The following is a 26,090-nucleotide window of genomic DNA, read 5'->3' on the forward strand; positions in this document are numbered from 1 at the left end:
TCTTGATGTCAGCTTTAGATGTCAGTGACTTGGGATCACAGGGCAGAACACTGGGGAAGTAGCCTAGTGAGGAGAGTGGAGGCACAGGCAAAGCTGCGTGCACAACAGCTCTAACTGCTTTTCAATATGCTCTGCCTGGAGCCCAGTCTTGTGTAGCTGAAGCTCAACAGTTCTTTCTTCTACCATTTATTACTTTGTTCCTATTTTGTTTTTTTTTTTTCTTTATTGGTGTTTTGGGGTGGGGTCTTGCTATGTGGTCCATGCTGAGAGCTGGCCTGGAACCCAAGGGCTGGGATTATAGCAGTGAGCCACTGTGTCCTGCCTACCCATTTTTATCACACTGCTGCAAATGTTTTTATCACAATGACTGTCTAGAGAATCTTCCAACACTGTCCAGGAACAGCAACACTCACAGTGCACACAATTCTAACTGACTTCCTTGTCACTTCACAGTGGTCTCTGATGATACTCATACCAATATTCTTTTTTTAAAAATATTTATTTATTTATTATGTGTACAGCATTCCTTCCATGTGTGCCCGCAAGCCAGAAGGGGGCGCCAGGTCTCATTATAGATGGCTGTGAGCCACCATGTGGTTGCTGGGAATTGAACTCAGGACCTCTGGAAGAGCAGTCAGTGCTCTTAACCACTGAGCCATCTCTCCAGCCCCTCATACCAATATTTTTAAAATCTACTCCTCTCCTATCTTGGAGAAATTTAATCACTTTTTAAAATCTTTATACATGAGGAAATTGTGAGTCTGATTACCCATGAACACTTCATCCTTACCCCAGAGAAGTCATTTCTATACTACCTCATGGATCAATTGTTTTACCTTTTTAAATTAAAAAAAATAAGTTTTTGTAGACAATATATTTTGGTCATGATTTTCCCCCTCCTCCAATCACTCCCAGACCCTCTTCACCTCTGCCCATCCAACTTCTCTTCTGAATCAGATTCTTAAGAGCAAGAACCCCTTACCTCAGGAGCACCAGCAATTTTGAGTTGCAGCATTCCTTTCCTGTCTTTGTCTTCACTATTTGAATACTGAATGGTTTGTACTTGGTTGAAGTCCGCTAGGTGTGTGGGCTTTGGGGAGGAAAAGTAAAACGCTTAGGTCATAGAGATAACCTCAGTTCCTGGGGTCAGTCAGTTCTTATGTGATTCTTTCTGGACCTAACCACAAACCTATTCTCCTCAAGACAGCCTTCCCAGTCAGGGACTCTTTCCTGTGGTGAACAGTCATGCAACAGTCTTCCTTCCAGGTTTAGGCTTGCCTGACTGGTAACATCTTAAGGAGACCCAGATAAATGACGGGGTAAGAATTAAGTTGCCTAACTTAGTATTAGTATAGCCATGACAGGGCACAGACTAACAACACAGGTACCAGGCCTCATCTTTATAATAACCAGAAGATACAAACTGTACCCTGTGGGGGATCAATCAGAATTGAGACAAGTACTAGATGCTCCAAAGCATTAGGAATAGCTTACCTAACTTGTACATAGGTTGCCAATTTCTTCACAGCAACACCGGTACCAATCCGTTTGACAAGACTTCTGTTGGCCCACTAATGCCCAATCAGGAGTTCAACCCCCATCTAAATCCAAATTCCCCTACCCTGCCCCCATCCTTTATCCCTTAAAAACCCTGCCATAGCTGAGCTCAGTGTTCTTCCTGATTCAACTGCTGTGTCAGAGAGGATGGAGAGTCCAAGCCCGAGCTCACAATAAAGGCTCTTTGCTTTTTCATTTAACTTGGACTCATGGTGGTCTCTGGCGGGCTCATGATGTGGGCATAAGAAAGAGAAAGCTCATTCCAGAGAAAGGAATGAAGAAAACAGAATGAACCATTGCAATAAACTACATGACCACTTCAAAAAACATCGTAAAATTCTCAATGGAAGCAGATATTGGAATAGTTGAAAAAATTATACAAGTTAAAAATATAGTACTGCATTTTCAAAACAATGAAGTACTATAAAGAATGCATTCACATAATCTATAACAGGACCTATAAGCAGAGGATGGAAGAACAGGAGCTACTCACAATAAAATCTAATCAGAAGAACAAAGGTTTTTTGTTTGTTTGTAGACAAGGAATCATCATCTAGGTCAAGGTGGCCTAGAACTCCCTCTAAGTGCCCAACCTGGCCTCGACCTACCAGTCTTCATACCTGCCTTCATTTCCTAAGTGCTACTATTATAGAAATAATATGCCTCAGGAAATAATATGAACTCAGGAAAAGTTCTTTAATAATAGTATATATCTGGTTCTGGATAATACCCAAAGGGAAACCACCCTCAAGCAGGAAAATTTATTAACTTATGTAGGTCTTAAGTTTATGCATTCCACATATACTGTCATCCTTAAATACTTTTCAGGTCATGGCATTAAGTTACACATTGAAAAATTTAAAGAGACAAGACAATGTGAGAGCAGGAGAACTGGTCCAGCTTCCTGCTGTCTGCTACAGTGAGTGAGCTAGCTGGGGCAGTGCTAGAGAGCTCGCCTAGGTGGTGATGATGAGGAAAAGCTGGCAGGCTGACCAACCCAGCTACCACCCAGGCCCAAAGGTAGCCAACCCCAACACCCACCTATGAACTGCTAGAGCATGTTAAGGGGCTGTACCTGCAGATCCAAAATTACAGGATCTCCACGACACAAGGCAACAACAGGATATCTAAGAACAGTCCCAGTGAGGACCCATTATCAAGGGTATAGCAGAAACCAGAGGACTCAAACTAGACCAATGACTCACTGCAAGGAATACTTACAAGTAAAGATGTATGGTCTAAAGAATATACTGTGTAACTCACTGGACCACACTACAACTTCCACACTGAGATTTTTTGGTTTGTTTTGTTTCTTGATGTTACTTTTAAATTTTTGGGGGGAGGGGGTTGCAAGGGTAAAAGGCGGAAGCAAGGGGATGGGAAGATGAGTGGGATAGGGATGCATGATGTGAAAGCCACCAAGAATCAATAAAAAAAAGTTTAAGTAAACAAATAAGGTAAGAGAGAGAGAGAAAGAGAGACAGGAGACTGAAAGACTGGCCACTTGGAAGATGGGAGATTTATACAGCAAAGATGCTCTTAAGAACACTGGTGTTGCCTTTTTCAAATAGTTGGTACCCAGGATCCTCTTGCCCTCCTGGCAGAATTATGCTTTTAACATGATAATAGGAGCTATTCACAATGAAATCTAATCAGAAGACCAATGGGCTTTTTTGTTTGTTTGTTTGTTTGTTTGTAGATAAGGTATTATATAGCCAAGGCTGGCCTGATAACACACAGGGGACTTAATGGCAGACCAGGACTTAATAGTGGCTGTGACCCTATGCTGCCTCTTTGAGGCAGATTATTTGATATGGGGATGAGCCTAATGCCTAATTATAAATCGGATTATATTATTTTGTTTTTGGAATTGAGACTAATTGGGGAAGCCAATCTGCTGATGATGGCTGAAGAAAGTGAGTAAACCTTAGCAGACACTTTCGCAGCAAGCCTAAAGTTCAATAACGGCACAGATTTTCTTTCTTACAGTTTCTTACAAGTCTGGTAAGTGTCCTACTTATCTTCCAAATAGACTGGAAGCAGTGCTACTTGAGTGAAACTCTGTGTTGTGCACTGAATCTTGGGGAGAGAGATCATTTTATTTTCTTCTATGACATAGCATTTATTGAGAAGTCAACCCACGACACCAGTCAAGATAGTGGAGAGGGAACTGGAGTGGGTGAGAGTTCTGAGATTGGTATGTTTAAATATGAGACTGGGAAGGGGAAAAAATGGAAGAACAGAGGAAAACATTTCAGATTCCCAAATCTGTGAGGAGACAAAAAACAAAGAAAAAGACATCTACACTGGCAACACAGGCACAGTCCAAACAGTGAACTCAAAGAGCCAGTTTCCATTCCCATGTTTGCTTTACATCAGATTAACAGAAGAACAAAAAGTGCTTCCAACTTACTCAAATGTAAAAATTAAGCCAGGTGCGGTAGCTTACGCCTATGATTTCAGCATGTGAATGGTCAGAGGCAGAAGATTTCCACTGAGTGTGAATGGCCAAGGTTACATAGTCAAAGCCAGCCAGGGATACAAAGTGTGACCCTGTCTCAAAACAGCAACAATAGTACCAAAACAAAAACAAAATAAAAACAAATGAAATGGGGAAAATGACAAGAACTATAAAAATGGTGGAATCTAGAAGTATTCTATCTGTGACAAAAGTTTTCCAGCCTTTCTTAGAAGTAACCTGTCAAGTTCTTCTTTCCAAGTTAAAAAAGATTCACTCGGAATCTCTTCCACAAAAGAGAGAGCAGTAGTTTCTAAAAATACATGTAAAAGAACACTTACTTCTGGGCTCTGAGGCAACTGTGCAATGGCTAAGACTGTTGTGTAAGTATGAATACCTGACCTCAAAGTCCTACCACCCATGGGAAAAGGCCAGGCATGGCCATGCATGCTTGTAATGTCAGAGTTGCAAAGGAGGAGGGGTGAACAAGGCAGGATGATCCCAGGAGAACACAGGCCAGTCAGCCTAGGCAATGAACTTCAGGTTCAGTAAAAGACTCTGTCTAGAGGAATTAAGGAGAAAAATGATAGAGGAAGATGTCTTCCTCTGGCCTCTGCGTGCACACACATGGGCACATGTACCTACCTACTGACATCAAAAAAATGAATGAACAAATGAGCAAACAAATAAAGAATACTTATTTTAACACGGTATTGGGGCAGAAATCTAAAAGTTAAGTGACTGAAACAATCCCAGGTGGCCATCAGTGTCAGGTAGACTGGAAGGCAGGTTCACAAGCAAGATGTACAACAGGCAGGATAGGTACTTGCTAAGATCCATTTCCATCCAATAGACAAGAGTGAGGAGAAAAGCTCAGAACAATTACTGTCACTTATATGTGGGCACAGTGGGGACAGAAACTTCTACAGACAAAGGACTGTAGGGCAGAAGCACAGCAGAGTGGGCACAAACAGCAAGGAGTACAGGCGTAAAGTCATACCAAATACACATACAAACTCGTGATCAGAAATCTATACTAGTGAAAAAGCACACCTGCTAATGTGAGCCCACAAGGAAGAGCTCAGAACCAAACTCTGACCAGCTGTCCAAACAGGCTCACACCCTCAACACTAGGCATTGCAACTTGCACACATCATACAGCACAGATTCCATGCATACACTCCATGCATTCCTGACTATGAATGCCATCAAAGAGCTGCAGTCTGTTTGGTCTTCTTTGCAAGCCAGGCCAGAACATGGCACAAGCAGGTGCTCAGCAGCATTTGTTGAAGCACAAAACAGGAAACACAGCACTGAGACAAACTAAGGATTTCTCTCTCTCCAGTTTTTTACCTCGATGAGGTAGCAAGGGAAACAATGAATTCAGAATTTAAAATTATGATATATGTTTCTAGAACTAACTCATGAAGGGTTATTTAAAACAAAAATCACATCCAGAAGTTAAAGACCTCACAAGGTAAGCTGGAATAGCACCATCAGTTTTCACTCACCCCCTATTTGTCTTATTCATTTCCCTTCAAGGCAAAGGAATTCCAAAAGCAATAAACTTAAGTGTCTCCAACACCCCCCACCCCCAGCAAGAAGACCACATGCAGAGTGAAGTCTTTCATGGGCGTGCCCTGTCTAGTCCTTAACTTCACTCCTTTGAGCCCACAACCAAACCCACGAGTCCTTCCAGGAGCAGACTTACATTGCAGCCCTTGTCTGTCAGGTAACTGATCCCTTCTTCTGGGCCGATTGCTAGTTCCACAGAAATAATCCAACTTGACTTTAGAAGATCAAACAGGTGGGAACAGGGATGCCAGAAGGAAAAAATGATTTTAGATCTGGAGTCATGAATATATCAAAAAGACTTAGGTTGGGAAAGGACATGGTTTGCTGGTAATCTATCTAACCAAATAAGATAAATATTTATTACGTCATTGACCTAAGATCTACTGAGTTTGGAGAAGACTAATTGTGGTCACTTTTGAATCTGGAAAGCAATTGTTTTCTCTAGGAAGATTATCTCAACAGGCAAACTAGTCCTTGGAGAACAGCTAACCAAATTGAAGGCCAGAATAAAAACACATACTTATGAATACAGGCACATTATTCAAAAGATGACTTTATTATCTAATTAATATATTTTCTTCCTGCTTTTCCCCTATGACTTAGTGTCAAAACAGTATTTTTGTTTGTCAAGAACTATGACAAATTAGTTTCCCTTCAATCATAAGTGTAGATAAACGTGGAAAAGAAAAAGCAGAAGAAATCAAATTAGTCCCCATCTTCCAAGGTCCCACACACTTACCCCAAGAGCACACTTGAAGCATTCTTTGTCAAATCTGTACACTGGAGAGAGAATCTCAAAGAATTTCAAGATGCTTTCTTCTCTATTAAGGTTGGCAAACTGCCTAAATGTTTGCTGGATCAGTTTTCTTAGTGTTTTGGCCTGAATAATGAAGTTACAGAAAAATATGTTTCAAATCAACCAAGAAAAAAATTTCAATCATAGTCATACCATTTACATTACTACAAAAACTCACTTGCCAAATAATTAGTAGAGCATTAACTATTGTAAAATCCACATTAACAAACTTCATCCAGTTTGAAAGGTATAGTTGAACAACACAGGACTCCATTCTTTCAACAGAAGCTTAAGGCAACAGTGTGCAAAGCAAACATGCGGCAGAGTCATTAAACCATGCACCACAGGGGACCATGGCCCAGAAGTAGAAAGGGAAAACATTCACATAGGCACTTACATGTTCCAATACCATTTTTGAATGTGTACATACAATTAACTTTAAAAGGCCCTTATTCTTGGATCTAAAAAGTGAAATTTCAGAACACTATTCTTTGTGAGATAAGAATAAGGAGGATCTTCAAAACCATTAATTCAACATACGGAATAATTTTACAAACTGTGGTATGTACTTTTGAAACCAATATTCTATACATACTATAAAACATTTTATGGAACTAGTTTATAGAGGTTGAAATCCTATCTTACTGTTACATGACAAAGAAAACAATCTGTATGTGCAAAACAGACACTTTCAGAGAGCTCATTTATGTGTTTCATATGCATGTGTGTAGAAGGGAGAAAAACTAATATCTACAGTGCTTTACCTTGCAAAGACAACCACTGGCTTCTGTTTCTTTTACTCATTTGAGTGCTGTGTACCTGGGAATGGAGCTTTCCGGGTAGCATGCTCCTGATCTTCAGTATGAGAAACAAAAAGAAGGCAAGGAAACAGTAACCTCCACATTGAGGTTTGAGGAGAGAGAACCAATGTAGGCATGAACTTAGTTTCTATACTGCTAACACTGATTCTACTTCCTTGGGTAACCCTGAGTGAAGAAGTGATGTTTTTTGAAGTAGGTTTTTGATAGGAATGCCAACAGCAAGGGGGGGGGGGGGGGAGAACTAAGTTCGAGGTTTCCTACTAACCCAGGCAAGAAGAAACAGTTTATATAGGTAGAGAAGCAGAAAAGAAATCAGAGGTAGTCAGACTCTGGTTTTATCTTGGAATGTAAGATGCTACAGGCAGGAACTGATATTGAACTGACAAGGCAAAAATAGGAGGAACAATTTGGCAGGCAAAGGTTGGAAGAATATCAGGGGCTATCAGGACTCCAAGTAGATCCATCATACAAGCTGTTGGAACTGGAAGTAAGCATGCAGTGGCCAGCACAGCCCACAGAGGAAATGAAACCTAGAATTCTGATGGACCAAGGTCAAAGAGGTAGGCTAAGTGATCTGCTGAATCTTGACAGTGAAGAGGAAGTCGAACAGCTGAGGCCCAGAGAGAGCTGTAGCTGCTAAGGCAGGTAAAGGAATCAGGAGGACACAGCCTTCTCTAGTAGGGTTACAAAGGTAAAGCCTGTTGAAGTGACTGCAAAGATCTGGAGTCAGAGAAAGTGTTGCAGAAAATGAGCCAGGACAACAGGAGATGTGGTTACATGATGAAGGGTGCAGTTACTGAAATGAAAACCAGAGGCTGAGGAGAACAAAGAAGATACCAGGAAGAAAACTGACCATAGATGAGAGAACAGGCTATTACAAGGTCACAGACCACATGTGACTTGTTTTAGATGCCCATTCTGCTTTTGTGCATAAGGGGTGGTGAGTGGAACAAGAAGAAGCAGAAAAACTACATCTGGTCACACCACAGCAGGCCAACAGAATGGTGAGGATGACACTATGCATGGCAATGGTTAAAAGAGAGGAGTAGAACGACTCAGGTGGTTACAGACACAACATTTGTTAGGTGGACAAGAAACAAAGAGAAGATAGCCAGGAGTCGACAGCTAGCTTGTTTAATAACACTTGAATTCGGATGGAAGTGAAGCAGAAGGGAAACAAGAAAATTCCCCTCATTTGAGCAGAATTAGTTCTCGCTTTGGATCAGGCCTTTACTAAAGAGAATTAAATGTGTGCAATGTCAGTAAGACCCAACTTAAAATGCACTGTACTCCAAACCTACGGTGCTTTTAAGAGAAAAGTCATTCTGGAAATACCTACCAAATACTGGCCTTGACTAAGATACTGACAAAGGTCAATTCTTGTCAGACTTAGAAATCGTCTACCTAAGAATGCTTTATTATGAAACTAGTTCACATGAAGAGAGAATGACTATGAATGTGTATGAATTATTAAGTTACACTACCAAGAGCTGTTACTCTTCAACCTCATTAATCTAATAAATCATTTCTCATTAGTCAACCTGATGATTTTCAGAAGCTGTTAGCCGCATGGATGGCTAGAGTTTCTCATATAAATGTGCATGTTAGGCTAAAGAAAAATTGCTATAAAACAATGAAAGGCTAAAGACATATTAAAAAATCACACAGCAGTCCCCAGGCTCAGTACAAACACATCAGTAGTGTACACAGTGCCGCTTCAATCTATAGAGCCTGGATTCAAGGGCAAGTGCCTCAAGTAGAGGTCAGCTTTCACTTATTATTTGCTTGTTTGCATGGTTCTGAGATAGTCTTAATATGTGCCTTGGCTGGCTTTGAACTTGAGATCTTCCTTCCTCAACCTCCCAAGTACCCAGGACATTGGTGTGAACCACTATGCCTGATGTTAACTCATGTCTCTCTTAATGATGTTTTAGGAAGCCATCTTATTGTAACACTTAGGAACTGAATAGATCCTTAAGACCTCTCAACATTTGTAGTTTTAAAACTGGATTTCTGATTGAATAATCCATAAATATATTAAGGTTTGACTGTTTTGACTTGTAATTTACACTTAGGTCTACCATAGAGCTGTTAAGTTGGTAGGCAGAATTTCCTCAGTTCTGCCCCTTGTACAGTCAAGAAATAATTATCACTGTGACACAATTCACTGAACCTGACTCGACACAGAACTCACCAGTATCCATTACCTGCCCCCTCCTATCCAGACTGTATAGACATTCACATTGCTAGTCTCCTTAACTGAAAACCTGTTGGCCTATTAATCACTCATGACCTTGATACCTTTGAGAAGGAATAATGAGAATGGTATAGTACCCCAAGCTTTATTGGTGTTACTGGAGTAGTAGTGATTTTAATCAAGTATCTGAAATGTAAGGGACCTTGCCTGTTATTCTCAGCATTCAAGGCATGTGCAGTCTGTTCTCTGTTTTTAGCACCATCACAGCTCAGTCAAGTTCTCATGATTTGATAATCTCTTAAGCATTCAAAGGGAATGTTAACTACAATCTTCTAGAAATTTAAGTCTAAGGTCAATAAAAAAAGCAACTTTGAGAAAAAAAATGACATACCTTATTAATGGAAAAACTAACATTAATAAACCCAGACACTCAATATGGCCAACTCCAGAACAAACAGGAGCTCAAGGTTGTATTTCTTTTGGGGTTGTTTCTGAAGGTGGGACTGGCGACAGCTACTATGTGAGAATAGGGGCTTTATAGCAGTACCAGTCTAGGGAAGTCTGCTGGAGCTCTCAAAGGAATTTATGTAGCATAGGGAAAGATCTTGGCCTAAGCCTAAAATCTCTCCTGATTAAGCTATTGAAAAAAAATCAAACAATATTTAAATTTAAAAATTAAGAAATTTCCTTTTCAATAAAAGGGCATGTGAGATGTTTCAGTTGGTAAAGGCACGTATTGTGCTGGCTAGTTTTATATCAACCTGACACAAGCTAAGTCATCTGAGAGGAGGGAATCTCAACTGAAAAAAGTTTCCATTTTTCAGGCATAAGCAAGGCTATAAAGCATCTTCTTAATCAGTGATTGGTGTAGAAAACCCAGCCCATTTGGTTGCCAGCCTGCACTGGACTCTATATGAAAGTAGGCTGAGCAAACCATGAGGAACAAGGAAGTAAAGCAGCATCCCTCCATGGCCTCAGTATTAGCTTCTGTTTCCAGGTTCCTTCCCAATTTGAGTTGCTGCCTTGGCTTCTCTCAGAGGATTCTGTCAGGATCAGTAAGCAAAATAAACCTTTTCCTTTCCAAGTTGCTTTTGGTTGTGGTGTTTAATCACAACAGTAACTCTAAGACATCAACAAGTCTTACAACGTGACAACTTGAGTTTGATGGCCAGGTCTCTGATGGTAAAAGGAGAGAGCCAATCCTACAAGCTGTATGGTTATTTCCATGTGTATTCTGTGGCATGCCCAAGTACATACGCAAGTGTGTGTGTATGCACATATATACAAACTATGACGGACATTCAAACACTAATGAATGTAAAAGAATTTTTGAAGCGAGCATATTAAGAAAATGGTTCTCAAAACCTTTTTCATACGTGAGTCTGGAGCTAAAAATTAACTCTCCTTACATCCAAATATCCAGCAGCAGAAAAACACATCTCCTCCTATACCTCTCTAAGTCTTTTAGCCATCTCCAGCCATCTAAATATGATCACTACCCCTTGAACCGCCCTTGATCACTATTTCTGCTTCTGTTTCTTGGCTTTCAATCTGTCTTGAGAGTGCTGTCTGGTCTTTCTTATTCTCCACTGTAAAAAGCACTTAAGCCCACAGAGAGCACTGGCCATAGTGGTCTTATATTGACTCAACTCAAACTGTAAACAGGGCTGAGCCAGATTATATTACCAGATGCAGCTCAAGATCCCAGAGAAAAGCATTATGGAGTATATCATGACAAAAGAAGCCAAGAAAGGTGGGGCTGGGAAAGGCCTGCAGAGTGTGGCAGCAGACAGCAGTTATTACTGGGGTGGCATGCAATCCTGTTATCTTCTTATGTGTTCATGCTCTTGTCATACGTCCCTCTCTCTGGATTCTTCTCCACTTTTTTTTTGTTTTTCAAATTATTGTTCATTTTCATTCTTTCATTTAAATAAGATCTATCAAATAAGCTATGTATCTGTTGCAAGCCAAAATCATTGTGTGAAAATATAGTATATGAGGACAAATACAAACTAGTCAATAACTGCAAAATTACAAATTCATTAAAAAAAAAAGCCCCTTAGAGGCTGACTAGGGACTAAGATAGAAGAGATGTTTTCCATCTTTGCAAGGACATGGTGAAGAGGGAAGCCAGAGCAGGAGAATCGAGGCATGAACAGGCTTGTATCAGTATCTGTCTATCAGAGGCACTCACCCATGGTCTGTACCCAAGTTCCTGTTTTGAGTATAACGATTGTTTGTAAATCTGAAACAGTGTCTTAAACTCCCAAAGACAACAATGATATTCATGCTGTTTTTTAACACATAAAAATCTGCGGAGACAGCAGTTTTCAGAGGCCACCAAAGGCCTCATCATTTGAGAATCACTGACACATGAAACACAGCCATAAGTGAATGCCAGCTAGAATATCTTCCAATCAATAGCAATGTCAACTTGTAGGTGCTAAGGCTTACCCTGTTTCAATGTCTCCAGTCCTTCTATTGCTGGGCTATCTCTGACTGGAGTAGAGGGAACCTCTGTCCCATGCCTTTATGGTCTTTACATTCAACAATCCAGATAAACTGATGTTCTTCCTAATCCAAGAGATTGCCAACACTCCCAAGGAACACAACTGCCATTCTCCAGTTCCCGTATATAAAGCTGCCAACCCTGATTTAAAGTTCTTTTCTCTATCTGCCGAATCTACTCCAACTTTTAGAGAAAACCGCATCTTCTACACTGTACTCCCAATCTCTGCCATACTTACAGGAGTGGGTTCTGTAACAGAAAGAGTTGGATACCCAACAATTTGTTCTAGTGCTTCACTAACAGAGCAAAAACTCAATGGAGAGTTCAAAAGTACAGTAGCATCCCAAAACAGAGCCCAAAACACTACAAAGAATACATTTTGTTAATGCTCTCATTAAGACCTGCTGCACTTTGTAGAACCCTCTGGATTTATTTTCCCTGTGATATCACACAGAAGCTGTGTGTAGAACAAAAACATGTTATCAACCCCCAGAAAGGGGGAGGTGGATAGACCTCAAGGCACCAGTGATGGGCCTGAAACTGGGCAGCACCCAGGTATAGACTAGCCATAGGACTTTGTCACAGACTGCACTTAACAAACAGCACCAACACAGTGACTGACCACAGAGTCCAGCTCTAGTGACAAAAAGCTTGTGGCAGTGAGTCCAGCCATACACTAACAGATGAAGCACTGTCTTTCACCATGCTTGGAAGCAGGGTGCTACCAGTCCTCTCATGCTAGACACATCTATACAGATCACCTTCTGAGAATGCACACATTGACTAACTGGCTCTTCACATAGACATTATGTGTTAGAAAGTGGTTTGATATTACACATGTGAAAACACAAAGATTCAGTCACTTATCCAAAGTTAGGGGTGATGTACACTGAAGCCAGGGCTCTTATGTGGCAATTTGGCTGTGGGGTCAATTTTCTGAACCAGAATATGACATTGTTTCATATGCATGCCTTAGTCTGTGTGGGCCTCAGGTAAGAGGATGTAAAAAAATATTTTTGTAATAATAAAAAATACAATAATAGTTGTTTATGACAGGTATTGTGTTGATATATACGTGTATTTATATATTACATGCTAGTGCCATCCCTATATAACACCCTTCACTGTGGCAGTAAGCGGTCATGCCTCACACTATAAGGCTGGAAAATGGGACCCCTCTTGACCAAACTGTGTTTTCCCATGAAACTGGATGTTTGGAGGTATGCTCTGTGTTGGACAGGAAATAGGACTCATAGGTCCTCTCTGTCTCCAATGATAGTCCTGCTAAAGTAGGGTTACAGGGAAGCTACCTCCAAAGGTGCCATCAGGAAAATCATAGTAGAAACAGAGACTGACCGTTAGAATGTATACATGTAGAGTTCACTGATATAATTTGTGCACACAGGAGACAGTGACATAGACAATATATATATATATATATATATATATATATATATATATATTGTATATATATACAAACACCAGACCCAGCATGTGAACACACACCAGAACTACACACACACACACACACCACCAGTGATGTTTGTTTCCACACACAGACACTGGAAGCAATGATAAATTGGGGACACAACAGTGTAAATGCATGCAGTGTGCAGTGTTCATAATTACCAGGATCCTTTAAAGCAGTACTCCTTTTCTTCCATGTATCAAAATATTCCAGGCTTTAATAACCTTGGCTGTAGGGCTGCAGCATGAACTAGTTCTAGTTTTGTACTTACGTACAGTTATTATTCATAATCATCAAGTAAAGCTGTGTTTCTATGCAGAAAGGCTGAACCTGGGAAAATGTACTTGCCTAATGTTAACATGACTCACACAGCCATCTTTGGCCATGGTGGTTTTAGCATGTAAGGGAAATGCACCATTTTACTTTCTTGAAGGAATGTTTTCTGTAGGAAGGGGATACAGGCAGAGTTTCATATTTGATTATGATAAAGGAGACTCTAATTACCTTGACAGAATCCAGTAAACTCTTAGGAAAAAATCGCTTTAAACCAACATCTTTTCTGAAATATAAAAAGAAGCATATATTAACAACACCATCAATCGATAACATACTTGAAAGAACACAAAAGTAGTTTATTTATTCTTCGGTTTGTTCAAGAAAGAACCAACTATAATCAAGCTCCAACTGACCAGCATATTAATTGGAGAGGATAAACTATTTTGTAGCTATGTACAAAAATATGCTTACAATCCATTTCAATGAAAATCTCTTTCTCTTTTATTACTGAAGTCCCTCTAAAATACTGTCACACTGCAAATGTCAGCATGTAATAAAACAGTTCTTTCTCAGGTATGGCACAGAAGTTAATTCCTCCTGGGTAACTATATTTTAGAGATACCAACTGGCCTAATTAAGACATAAACTCTCGGAACACAGTCCAAGAGTGGAATTGTACAAGGGGAATTCTGAATGCTTTTGAGAAAACTCCAAGCAAATAAGACAAGTGTTGGGTCTTCAGTTTATTTAAAAAACAAAATAGGCAACTGTCAATGAAAAGTGCTTTTGTGCCCCTTCCAGGTGGAGCAGATAGTAGTAAGTTTACTTTAGATTACTCATGACAAATGACTATTTTACTTGTTTCTATGCATCTATAAAAAAATGTTTTTCTCATTCTCCTATGGTTGAAAGAAAACAAACATGTTTTGCCACATATACCTTGCCCGCCACACACAGCTTATCCTTCTGTTGGACACTTTACTCATGTGACTCTTAACCCTCAGGGTTATAAACTGTCTGATGCTCTAAATAAAGTTGGAGACTTTAGTCTACCTCATTTTTTGGCTTCACTCTCCTACATCCACACTACATCTACAGCAGTAAACAACAGACCTTTCAAATTTATCCGAAAAAATGATTACTTCTTTTCCTTGACTTTTTTAAACTTAGAAAGTCATTCCCTAGGCACATTTCATCTTCTCTATTCACAAAATGGAAGGAAAGGTTGGGGGCAGGAAGATCAAGTGATTTGTCCTGGTTCAGTAGCTAAGTGTGCAGAAATGTCATAGATTCCAACAATTTTCTAAGTTGGGCTATAAACTCAGGCCTGCCATTATTATTAAAAACTAGAAAAGAACAGTTGGACTTGCTTTTTGAAATTTACCACCTGCTTTAAGTACTAACTAGCAGTTTGTCCACTAGATGGCACTGTGTTCCTGGAAGACGAAATGTACCTCTGAAGACAAGGAGTCAGGAGTTCATGGGGAAAAAAAGGAAAGGGATCAGGGAGAAAAAAATGAAGTTCAAGTAATGTACAGGTATCTTTTTCAGAGTCACATGGGGGGGGGCTAACTGAATATGAAGTATAAATGAAAAGGAGTTGTTTCACAATCATTTTATAATCAAAACTCCAGTAATCATGTCAGTTTGTATGGTAGACCCTCCATCCAATTACATTCCTTAAGAACGCACCAAAACAGAGTTAAAGAGAATAAAGAGGTATATATGTTTCAAGAAAAACGTTGAGAGCATTTTTTGTGTAAAAATAAAATCACTGTTAACGAGTTACTGTTTATGCCCATCATAAAGACAACTAATTTGTTTAAATATCCCTTTTATGGACATTGTGTATGTGCGCATAAGCGCTCTCAAGCATGTGTACAAACTTGCAGTTCTTGCCTTCTACCAGGTGAGTCTCAGTGAGTGACCTTGAGCCTAGGCCCTTCACCCCGTGAGCCACCTCACAACCATCACCCTCTTTAAATTTTGAAGTATAACGACAATGCTTAGGCGGTATGCAGGTTTTTTTTTTTTTTGGTCCAACTAGTTTTGAGTAATAATGAATTTGTAACACTTATTTGTATGTTAGAAGTTGGTTAAATATTTGGCAATAAAATGAAAAACGAGCTGTGCAGTGGAGGCTCATGCCTTTAGTCCCAGCACTCAGGAACAAGAAGTAGGTGGATCTCTGTGAGTTCAAGGCCAGCCTGGTCAACAGTGCTAGTTCCAAAACATCCAGGGCTATACAGAGAAATCCTGTCTCAAAATATATAAATAAATAAAAATTAAAAAATAAAGATGAGCCTAAAAAGTTGTGGGAAAGCCTCAAGAGCACTACCTGTAGCATACTTCAGGTGCCAGCCTCTGTTCTGCAACTCTCAGTCTGAGAAGCACTAGGCAAAGAGACACTATTACAGTTTTCTAAATTTAACTCTCTCACACAAACCAGGCAGGGATGTGTATATCATCCACTTTCAATAGGAAACTAGCTCTCTCTGAGCTGTGTTTGACCCTGGCTTAGAAGTAACAAACTGCTCTGCAACAGCTTCAGTTCATATCTTATGCCCAAACCCTATATAAATATATACAACATAAATAGAACAGTGCACTGGTTTTTACTATGAGTCAACTATATTAGTAGCTACCAAAAAGAATATCCTGGAAGGCATCTAAACCTACTGGAGTAAAAACAAAACCATAGCAACAACAAAAAAACAACCTAACTAAAACAACAATTTGAAGATACTGCCGAACTCCAATTCTCCAGGCCAAGCACTAGGATAAGCACTAGGATAGTGTTGAGCAGCTCCTTCTTGGCTTCAGTGTGACTATGGAGGGCACACACAGATGACAGGCCAAAAATATCAGGTTAGAGTAGAGCTGTTCAATACTGCAGCAAAAGCCACATGTAAATTAGCTAAACTAAAAGTTCTGTTCTAGCAGCTTTATCTCCAAGGTTCATGAGACCCACATGTAGATAATACCTAGTGACTGGACAGAATGTTTCCACTACCCTCAGCACAGAGTGCCGAGGTGCATGGCTGTGTCAAAATGGTGACTAAAGAATTTTCAGTACCCTTCCTGCCCCATAAAGCTAAAGGCTTTTCAGTAAGGGTAGAGATGAGTAAGAATAATACTGGGCATGGAGACAGTTACCATAGGGACAACCACGTAAGTGTCAGGGTTCCTCAAACAGGGGGATAAGTATAAAGGGATGTGGCGATCTGGTCCTCAGTGCTAAAACGGCATCAAGACAGAGAGTCCACAGAACTGTTCTCAGCCCAGAGTCTTTTCTGGGAAGCACTCATAAGTGTATGACCCCAGCAGCAAAAAGGGTTCCTATGACATGAGTTCTATACTCACATTATTTTCACTTAAGATACAGGGAACCTGTACACATCTGGTTTCTCCTGATGCCCTCATTTTGGCTGTTGGTCTTTTTAAAGGATTTCTTGGTTTTTCTTTCTCTTTCTTTTTTTAAAGATAGACTTGTTATGTAGCTAAGGCTAGTGTCACTAAGATAAACAACGAGCCTGCTATAGCATGAAAAGTCCTAAGGTAACTAATATTGCTCCAAATCAAACTATTTAGCATTTGGGATCTACATCCAGTGAGGCTTCCTTCACAATTCTCTTAATGTCTCACTGTCTATTTAGATAGACTAAATGATTCTGCTCTCCCTGCTGCTGTTAACCTTGGAACCCCCTTTCACCTCTGCACTAATTATCCAGCTATTCAGCAAGTGTGCTTAAGCTTGGAAAGTTGTAGTCCATACATCATCAACTCATGCCTAGTCTCCTCATGTACTGATAATACATCGGCATTCAGAATAAAACAGACAGGAAAGTAGTGAATGCAGGATGACTCCTCTCCAGTCACACGAGCTCACAGTTGCTCCAAACTAATGCAGCTATTTGTGTTCATGTTCACAAATCACAGCACAGTAGGCCTTTGGTAACCTCAGATTAGACTAAGCACTACTTACATATTAAAGAGGAACTAAGTGTGTAAGTAAAATCCACTCCTCTTTCAGCAGTGTTTCTGAGAAATCTAACCTGGTCTGGTGACCTCAATACTTGTGAAGTATTGAGTACCCCATCTTCCAAACCCTTACCTCAGATAACTTTAAGTCACAAACTATTCGAGGGATACAGAATATCTATTAAGAGTCAGATGCTCTTTCAAGTATAAGGAATCCAGGCAGATCCCTATGTTGATGCTGCTCATATTCTCCTAGGGAAGAAAGTAAACAACAAATACAACATAGCAAAAAAGACTATTTGCAAAGATGATTAAAATAGTTTAAAAGGAAGAAGTAAAATGTTGTTGAGGGAAGAGACATTTTCCTCAGTGGTACAGTCATGGGAAGTTGCCCTTGTTCTTTCTATAGTAACTCCTTACCCAAGTGCTTGTTAAGTATCCCTGACTAGTTAAATTCTCCCTCTCATCAAAAACAGCAAAGTGAGAAGTTAAAGGTTTCAGCTGATAGGAGTCCACCCTCAGTAATACCACGTTAGAAGCCTGTAATTTATCAGTGCATTATCACTTGCAGTGTGACTCTTTTCTCTAAGCCTGGGGCCTCCTGCAGCAGTCACCTTCTACTTCTTGGCTCTCATTTTCAGATGTACACAGAAATCTCATCTAACTTCTATCAAGTCTCCTCCCTAGGAATGTGAAGGAGCAAGCAGGTGAGGCTGGACCCTCACTGCCACATTTTTGTTCATCTGCCAAAAGAAAAGGCACCCCATTCTGTCATGCTTAGAATGACAAAAGAGGAAGCAGTGGAATCTTTAGTTTGCTTGTGGAAGGCAAAAATCAGAAGTATCCAAATGGTGAGTTCCTATAATTAGAGGATCATTTTATTATTTTAAACATAATCAAAACCATTCTTTTGAATGTGGAAAAACTGAGGGGTAGTCTATATACGGCTGTAAATTCTAACACTTATCTTTAAATTTTCTTCCAGTAGTAGCTGATAAAGTATATGGACATTTTAATGACTTTTCTTATGGAAAAAAGAAAGCGAGGATATTGAAGCTGGTAATTAACAGGTAATATTCCAAATTTGCAGGTCGTGTGTGTGTGTGTGTGTGTGTGTGTGTGTGTGTGTGTGTGTGCTGTAAAGGTATATAAATTGTAAATCGTTCTAAGGTACCAACCAGCAAAAAAAGTAAGAGAAAGCAATGATGAGCCCACCCTGGATAGAAGGGAAGTCGATTTCTGGGTACTGTGCAAGCCAGGCATGGCAAACAGGAGTCACAAGTATCCCCTTAGCCAACACCATTCCTAGGGCACAGACCAGTCTTTGTAACACATATATACAACAGACGATAAGAACTAAATGAGGTGTTTGTAAATTTTTGTGAAACAATGAGAAAATTAACTACTAATATAGATATATTAACAATAAATCTAACTTTCAAGAAATTGGGGGGGGGGAATTCCAAGACAACAGAAATAATTTTGCCGCCAAAAACTACATATAACTTCTACGGAAAGGCACAAGGACCTTGTAAAACCAGAACCAGAAAAATGTACGGGAACAAGGTCATTCTAGGCTACACACAAAGTCCAACATCAGCTTGGAACTAGCTCAAAACCCAAAATTAACAAATAAACAAATTAAAATAAACACAAATGGTGGAACATGTCTATAATCTTCCATGGCTTCTTCAAAGCTGAAGGAGGAAGGTCCCAAGTTCAAGGTCAGTCTGAACTCTGTAAGTGAAACCCTGACTTAAACATACAAACAGGCAGGTATGTGTGCACATGCACGCATGAACACAACACACACATAGGGATACACACACGAGTAATGAATAATATCTACAGATTGAGATACTGTAAAGATGGTATGGTTGTAGAACTGATACAAAGTGCACATCTGTAGGATATCCTGACTATATTATATAAAGCCCCATGGGAATGTTTCCTGAGATTCATAGTTGAAACTATGTGTATTGAGATGAATAAGCCTGATATTGCGACACTGAGATGGGAACAGAGGGAGGCAGAAGTGGTGCCATCCCTGACCCTCCTCAGAAGTCACCAACACAGTCTGTAGTTTTCAGAACTAAAGCCCCTGCAGTCACACTCACCGTCTAGGATTAATTGGGGGCCTAAGTGGAAGTGAAGAGTAGCAGAAGACTTAAACAACCCCAGCATGATAAGATCAGCACTAAGTATAAAACCTAAGAGAGCTATGCCAAAAAAGGGGGCGGTAAGGAAATAAAACTGAACATGCACATATGGACATAGAGGTTACTGAGAATGAAGGACAAGCTAGCACCACAGAGCCTGGACTTGCAGTGGGAAGGCTCACAACCATCTGTAACTGCTGCTTCAAAGGATCTGACACCTTCTTTTGATTTCCTCAGGCACCAAGTATGCATATGGTATACAAACATCCATAAAGCGAAAGCATTCATGTACATAAACTTCCTTTAAAATCTAAAAAGACGATAAAATAGACCAAGACAAAAATCAAAACTTAAGTATTAGAGAGATCACTAAATAGAATTTAACAAGAAGATTTACACATTATGTCTATATGACTCAACAGAGAGCCTTCAAACATAAATCAAACATTCAGACCCATGACAATAAACCAACAAGGCCATTATGGCAGTTGTGTGTTTTACTGTGCTTCTTTTAATGTTCTGTAAAGATACAATATGTAGTACATGCAGGTAAGAAGGCTGAGTAGAGGCCAGGCAATGGTGGCACACTTGGGAGGTAGAGGCAGGCAGATCTCTGTGAGTTCAAGGCCAGTCTGGTCTACAGGAGCTAGTTCCAGTACAGGCTCCAAAGCTACAGAAAAACCCTGTCTCAAAAAACAAAAAACAAGATGGGTGGTGGCGGCACATACCTTTAATCCCAGCACTCAGAAGGCAGAGAGGCAGATCTCTGACTTCAAGGAGTCTGGTCTGCAAGAGCTAGTTCTAGTTCCAGCACAGGTCTCAAAGCCACAGAGAAACCCTATCTTGAAAAACAAAAACAAACAAACAAAAAACAACGACAAAAACAGAAGAAAGAAAGAAAGAAAGAAAGAAAGAAAGAAAGAAAGAAAGAAAGAAAGAAAGAAAGAAAGAAAGAAAGAAAGAGCGAGCAAGCCGGGCGGTGGTGGCGCATGCCTTTAATCCCAGCACTTGAGAGGCAGAGGCAGGCTGATCTCTGTGAGTTCGAGGCCAGCCTGGTCTACAAGAGCTAGTTCCAGGACAGGCTCCAAAACCACAGAGAAACCCTGTCTCAAAAAACCAAAAAAAAAAAAAAAAAAAAAAAAAAGGAAGAAGGAGGAAGAGGAGGAGGAGGAGGAAGAGGAAGGAGAAGGAGAAGAAGAGAAAATAAACACACACATGCACATGTATATGTGTGCAGTAAGTACTGTGCCTTGGAGATTATTGGGCTCTGAAATAGATCCCCGGTCAAAAACAAACTTTTAAATCCAGATTTAAAAACTAATAAAAGCCGATGACAAGAAGCAACTATAACATGTTAAGTGGAGACTGGGTGGAGACACATTGAAATGGTTTTGCCGCGGGTCCCCGGCAGCGGGGTTGACACTATGCAGCAGGTCCGCAAATGAAGGTGGCTGGTCTGGTCCCCAGCAAGTGCTGTGGGCAGGCGGCAGGTGGGAAGCACAGATACTTCAAGTCTCCGGGACTGCTGGGGACCCGAAAGCAGCCAGTCCCAGAGACCATGCAGCAGGGAAGGTGGCTGGTCCCTGTCGGTGACAAATGGATAGGCCATGGGTGGGAGACAGAGACAGGTACACAATACAGAATGGAATTGGACATTTATTTGGTGTTATGGAGGGGAAGGAAAGGGGGAAAAGGGGGAGAGAGAGAGAGGGGTGGGGAAGAGACTGCATCTCCAAGAGAGGGGACAGGGAGAGAGAGTGGGTCTGAGGCTGCAAGCACTGTAAAATTCTCTCCACTCTGTCATGTATTTCATGCATTTAGATAACAAAATATGATGGTAGGAGTGGTCTTAACTCATCTATTAAGACACATTCATCACATCAAGGGCACTTCTCAGACCATATACCACTAGGATAACAGGGAACCTTTAAAAAATAAGTTAATTTTAAAAAACAGACAAACCTGGTACATATGTCTGTAACCTGTAACTCATGAGACGGAGGCAAGAGGAACATGGGCCAGTCTGGGCTATATAGTAAGACCTTTATTCAAAAAACTAAACATAAATACAAAGTAAGCAAACACAAACATTGAAAAGGCAGGAACAGAACTCAATTTGCTAATTTAATTTTTCTTTAAGAATGTTCTTTTAAATTTTACGTGTACAGGTGTTTTGCGTGCATGTATTCCTGTGCATCATGTGTGTGTCTGATACCCTTGAAGACCAGAAGAAGGTGTCAGATCCCTTAGTACTGGAGTTACAGATGATTGTGAACTACTATGTGAGTGCTGGGAATCAAACCAGGGCCCTCTGAAGAGCAACAAGTGCTTTTAACCACCATGCCATCTCTTCAGTCCCAATTTACAAAGGTTTTAAAACGAACATTTAACAATATTTTCTTTAAAGATTTATTTTTTTTATTTAAGTGTGTGTGTGTGTGTGTGTGTGTATGTATGTACATCTGTGTGGGTATCTGTCTGAGTGTGTGCCACATGTAAGTTTGTGCTCATGGAAGCCAGAAGAGGGTGTCAGATGCACTGGAGTTATTAAGTAGATGTGAGGCCCTCTACCACATGGATACTGGAAATCGAACTTAAGTCCTCTGGAAGAGGAAAAGTTTAACAGCTGAGCTGTCTTTCTAGCCTCTACATTGAACATTCTTATGTGACTGAACCTCTTAAAAAACAAACAAGAAAGCAAGTCTACCTCTTTCCCATCCCTTGCCACAAAAACCACAACAGGAGAGAGGTCCCAAGATGAGAGGGGGAAAAAAACTACACAAAACAACAGACTACTAGATTAAGAAACACAAGCACAGCAATGGAGGCACAAGCAGGAAAAGCCAACTGGTTTAGTAAGATTCAGGACAGTCAGGGCTACAAAGCAACCCTGTCTCAAACTTAAAAAAAAAAAAAAAAGGCAAGCATCTGTATGATGAATGTCACATACACAAAGGTGGCAGGGGACATGCATAAATGACACCACAGACATGAAGCTAAAGTTGCAAAGACGTCAAGATTAATAAAGAAAAACACCGATGTATTAGAAATGCCAGCGAAGCATGGGAGCACACACCTGTACTCCCAGAACTTGAGAGGCTAGGCAAAAGGATAGAGTATAGAAGGTCAGTCCAAACTACAAACAAGACCCAGATCACCCCAAAAGAAAGCAAGACATGTTCACCAAGCAAGAGGAATATAAATGGATACAAATGGGAAGTATTTAATTTCACCAGCAATCAAAGTAATGTATATAAAACAAACTATTGTTGCAGATGTTTGCTGTCCTATAGAAAATAATGAATAGCCAAATACCTTGATAGGCATTATATGTTACTGATCAGAACTAGTGTGTGATCAGATGGAAAACAACATTACCAGCCTGATGAGTCCTGCACTAACACATTTCCACTTGGCAACACAGAGTTTATAAAAGTCGTAATTTTTATATAGATTAGTATAGGTTAATTAAGGGATAGGTCAAGAAGGAAGAGGGGATAAAAGCAAGAAAAGGAGGAAGAGAGGAACAAGTTTAAGAAAAGGACAGGTGTATGTATACACTCAAGAGTGGATATGAACTTCAGAAAGGATGCCCAAGAAAGACACTTTCAGCATAAAGTTGGATGAATGGCAGGGTTCACATCTAACCTCATTTCATTTACATTAGAAACAAGACATACAACATCCACTTTGAAAGAATTAAGTTCTATTAAGACTGAGAAGGTGTTATGAAAAGTCCTGGGATATAACCTGGGATATAAAGGATTGGTTTTTTTTTTTTCACCATATGACAATGTAATTTAAATTTTCTTGTGCTCCAAATTAACTCAACTGATGAGCCCTACACTCTGTTACTCATTTTTGCTAGTGCTATTTGAAAGAGCTCTACACAGTTTGGTTTTATGCTGGCTGATCACCTCTCCTCTGCACAGAGATGATGACAGTCAACTAACAGTCAGTGCTGGGATCATGACTTCCAATTTCCTGCTGATACCAACAGGGAGACACCAGCATGACCACCACTGTATATTACAGAGAACGCTAGCCCAAACTATCCAATGAAGGACAGTAAAAATTCTCCTGAAAATGACTTCCTTGGTACTCCTCAGTTAGTGAATGCAATGCATGAGACATAAACACATTTACTGTCTGCTATGCATACACTATCATGAACCTAATCAAAGACGTCTTAAGCTCAGAAAGTGGAAGCTGCATGCATGAGTTTCGGGCACTTTGAAAACATGACGGACAGCTTGAACCTGAGAAGGGTTACCAATAGCCCAAACTACCCTGTTGTATCTACTATTAACTGTGACTGCTTTGCAAAATACTTCTACTTTTCTTTTTCTGTGGTCAAATCTGCATTGCAAGCGCCTGCTTTCAAGATGAGGGAATTAAACGCTAATGCTATGAAAGTACTGTTCTAACCTAGAAAGTCTAAATAAAATTTAAAATCATCACAGTCTTCATTACAACAGCAGAGCTCCGGGTGACCTTTGGTATAATTTTAGCACATCTCACAAAAGACCACAAAAAACTTCAGTCAAATACAGATGGAAACAATAGTGATAAATGATAGTAAAATGGAGCTTCACTCAGATACAATAACTATCAACTGTCTTGCTGAATTAATTATCAATAAGATATAGTATATAATTTCTATCAAGACTCAAACTTCAGTATCTCTGACATATATTTAAAACAACCAAATACAATATACAAACATACAAATAACATCCCCAAAATTTTTTATATTTTATACAAAAATTTATATAAAATTTATTTTATACTTTTATTTTTTTATATTCTACATTTTTAAATACATGAGTAACAAATAACTATCACTTCTCCATCTATTAAAAAAGAATCCTTAATTAACTGCAGAGAAAGTGAATAATTAATAACCAACTTATTGGCAATTCATTTTTTGGGGGTGGAGAGGGAAGTTCGAGACAGGGTTTCTCTGTGTAACAGCTCTGGCTGCTCTGGAATTCTACTTGTAGACTAGGCTAGCCTTGAGTGCACAGTGATCTGCCTGCCTCTGCCTCCAAAGTATTGGGAATAAAGGCATGTGCCACCACTGCCAGGCTTCATGGGCAATTTTTACTTTCAGTGAAATTATTGTATACCCTTTAAAAAAACAAATACATCTATGTATGCATATGTGTGTGTGTATGTGTGTGTGTGTTCTGCTAGGGCATATACATTATTAGCCTTAAGACATTTATCAATACATTTAATTGTTTGTGAATAGAACTAAGGTCATCAGAATTTTTTTCTTAAAAGCCCTTTCTCATTCAATAAAGACGGAGAAGCCCATCATTTCAGGCAATTTCTAAATCGAGATGAGCTAGGAGGGTACATTCAGAGTCTGAACGGACAGCTCAGGAGTGCAGTACTTACTCTAACACTTCATAGTTAGACTTCTTCTCTAGGGCGTTGCCCCGCATCTCCCAGTAGGATCTCCTGAAAAACCAGGGAACACATAAGCTGACATGTGTATATAAGGAATTTTTAGGTTGTTGAATAGTAAACAATTGAGAAAGATCCAAATAATAGTTAAGTAATATGGAATCCTCTCTCAATTTAATTATGATTCTACTGGTAATTTTATAAAGAGGAAAGTACCTAGAAAATAAAACAAAATGCAGAATCAATGTAGTGTTACCACCTACCTAATTTCCAGACAACCCAACTTCAAAGCTATTTCTTGGTCTACTTGATCAGCTATCTCTAGCATGTAGTCACTCTTCACCTGAAATAAAGGAATGGGAAACAGGAATGTTTGCAATGTGATCAATCCCTAAATATTTGCTGAATGGTTTTCACATAATTGTCCATATTCCGTCAATAATTATGCTGAATTCCGGATATAAAATAAGTAATACCCCAAATAACTAAAGACCTAAGTCTTTTATGTGCATGCAACATGCATGTTCTATGGTACAAGTGTGCTAGTCAGAGGAAAACTTTGGAGCTAGCTGTCTTCCTCTACCTTTGCATGGGCTCCAGGAACTGAACTCAGGATACCAGGCTTATATGGCAAGCATCTTTACCCACTGAGCCTTTTACCAAGGCAGGTTTGTGTGATTTAAGACTGCTTACCTGTGTGTGGCTTTAAACAACTGACACACTACACCACAACAATGTTCTGCTGCTTCATACTCTTCCTGTTCAGCTCAAAGCAGAAACGAGCACCCAAGAGCTGAATTTCTTCTAAACTGCTGCACAATTTTTAATTTTTCTCTGAGCAATAACCCTAATTTTCAAAGCATTTGGGGGCCTCAGAGCAA

General features: G+C 39.8%; 1 protein-coding gene across 10 annotated transcripts in view; it reads right to left on the reverse strand.

Moving 5' to 3' along the window:
* Ptk2 (protein tyrosine kinase 2) overlaps positions 1 to 26,090 on the reverse strand; it is a 207,465-nt gene that overhangs the window by 97,689 nt on the left and 83,686 nt on the right. For all 10 annotated transcript variants that reach the window (XM_057791700.1, XM_057791691.1, XM_057791699.1 and 7 more), the window contains 6 exons: positions 25,473 to 25,552; positions 25,201 to 25,263; positions 13,886 to 13,940; positions 6,330 to 6,470; positions 5,727 to 5,804; positions 983 to 1,090 (listed from right to left, as the gene is read on the reverse strand). In XM_057791700.1, coding sequence (XP_057647683.1) covers positions 983 to 1,090; positions 5,727 to 5,804; positions 6,330 to 6,470; positions 13,886 to 13,940; positions 25,201 to 25,263; positions 25,473 to 25,552 — 525 coding nt within the window. The remainder of the gene's footprint in view (positions 1 to 982; positions 1,091 to 5,726; positions 5,805 to 6,329; positions 6,471 to 13,885; positions 13,941 to 25,200; positions 25,264 to 25,472; positions 25,553 to 26,090) is intronic.

The sequence above is a fragment of the Chionomys nivalis genome, chromosome 17 (assembly GCF_950005125.1).
Source record: "Chionomys nivalis chromosome 17, mChiNiv1.1, whole genome shotgun sequence".
In the NCBI taxonomy this organism is placed as follows: Eukaryota; Metazoa; Chordata; class Mammalia; order Rodentia; family Cricetidae; genus Chionomys; species Chionomys nivalis.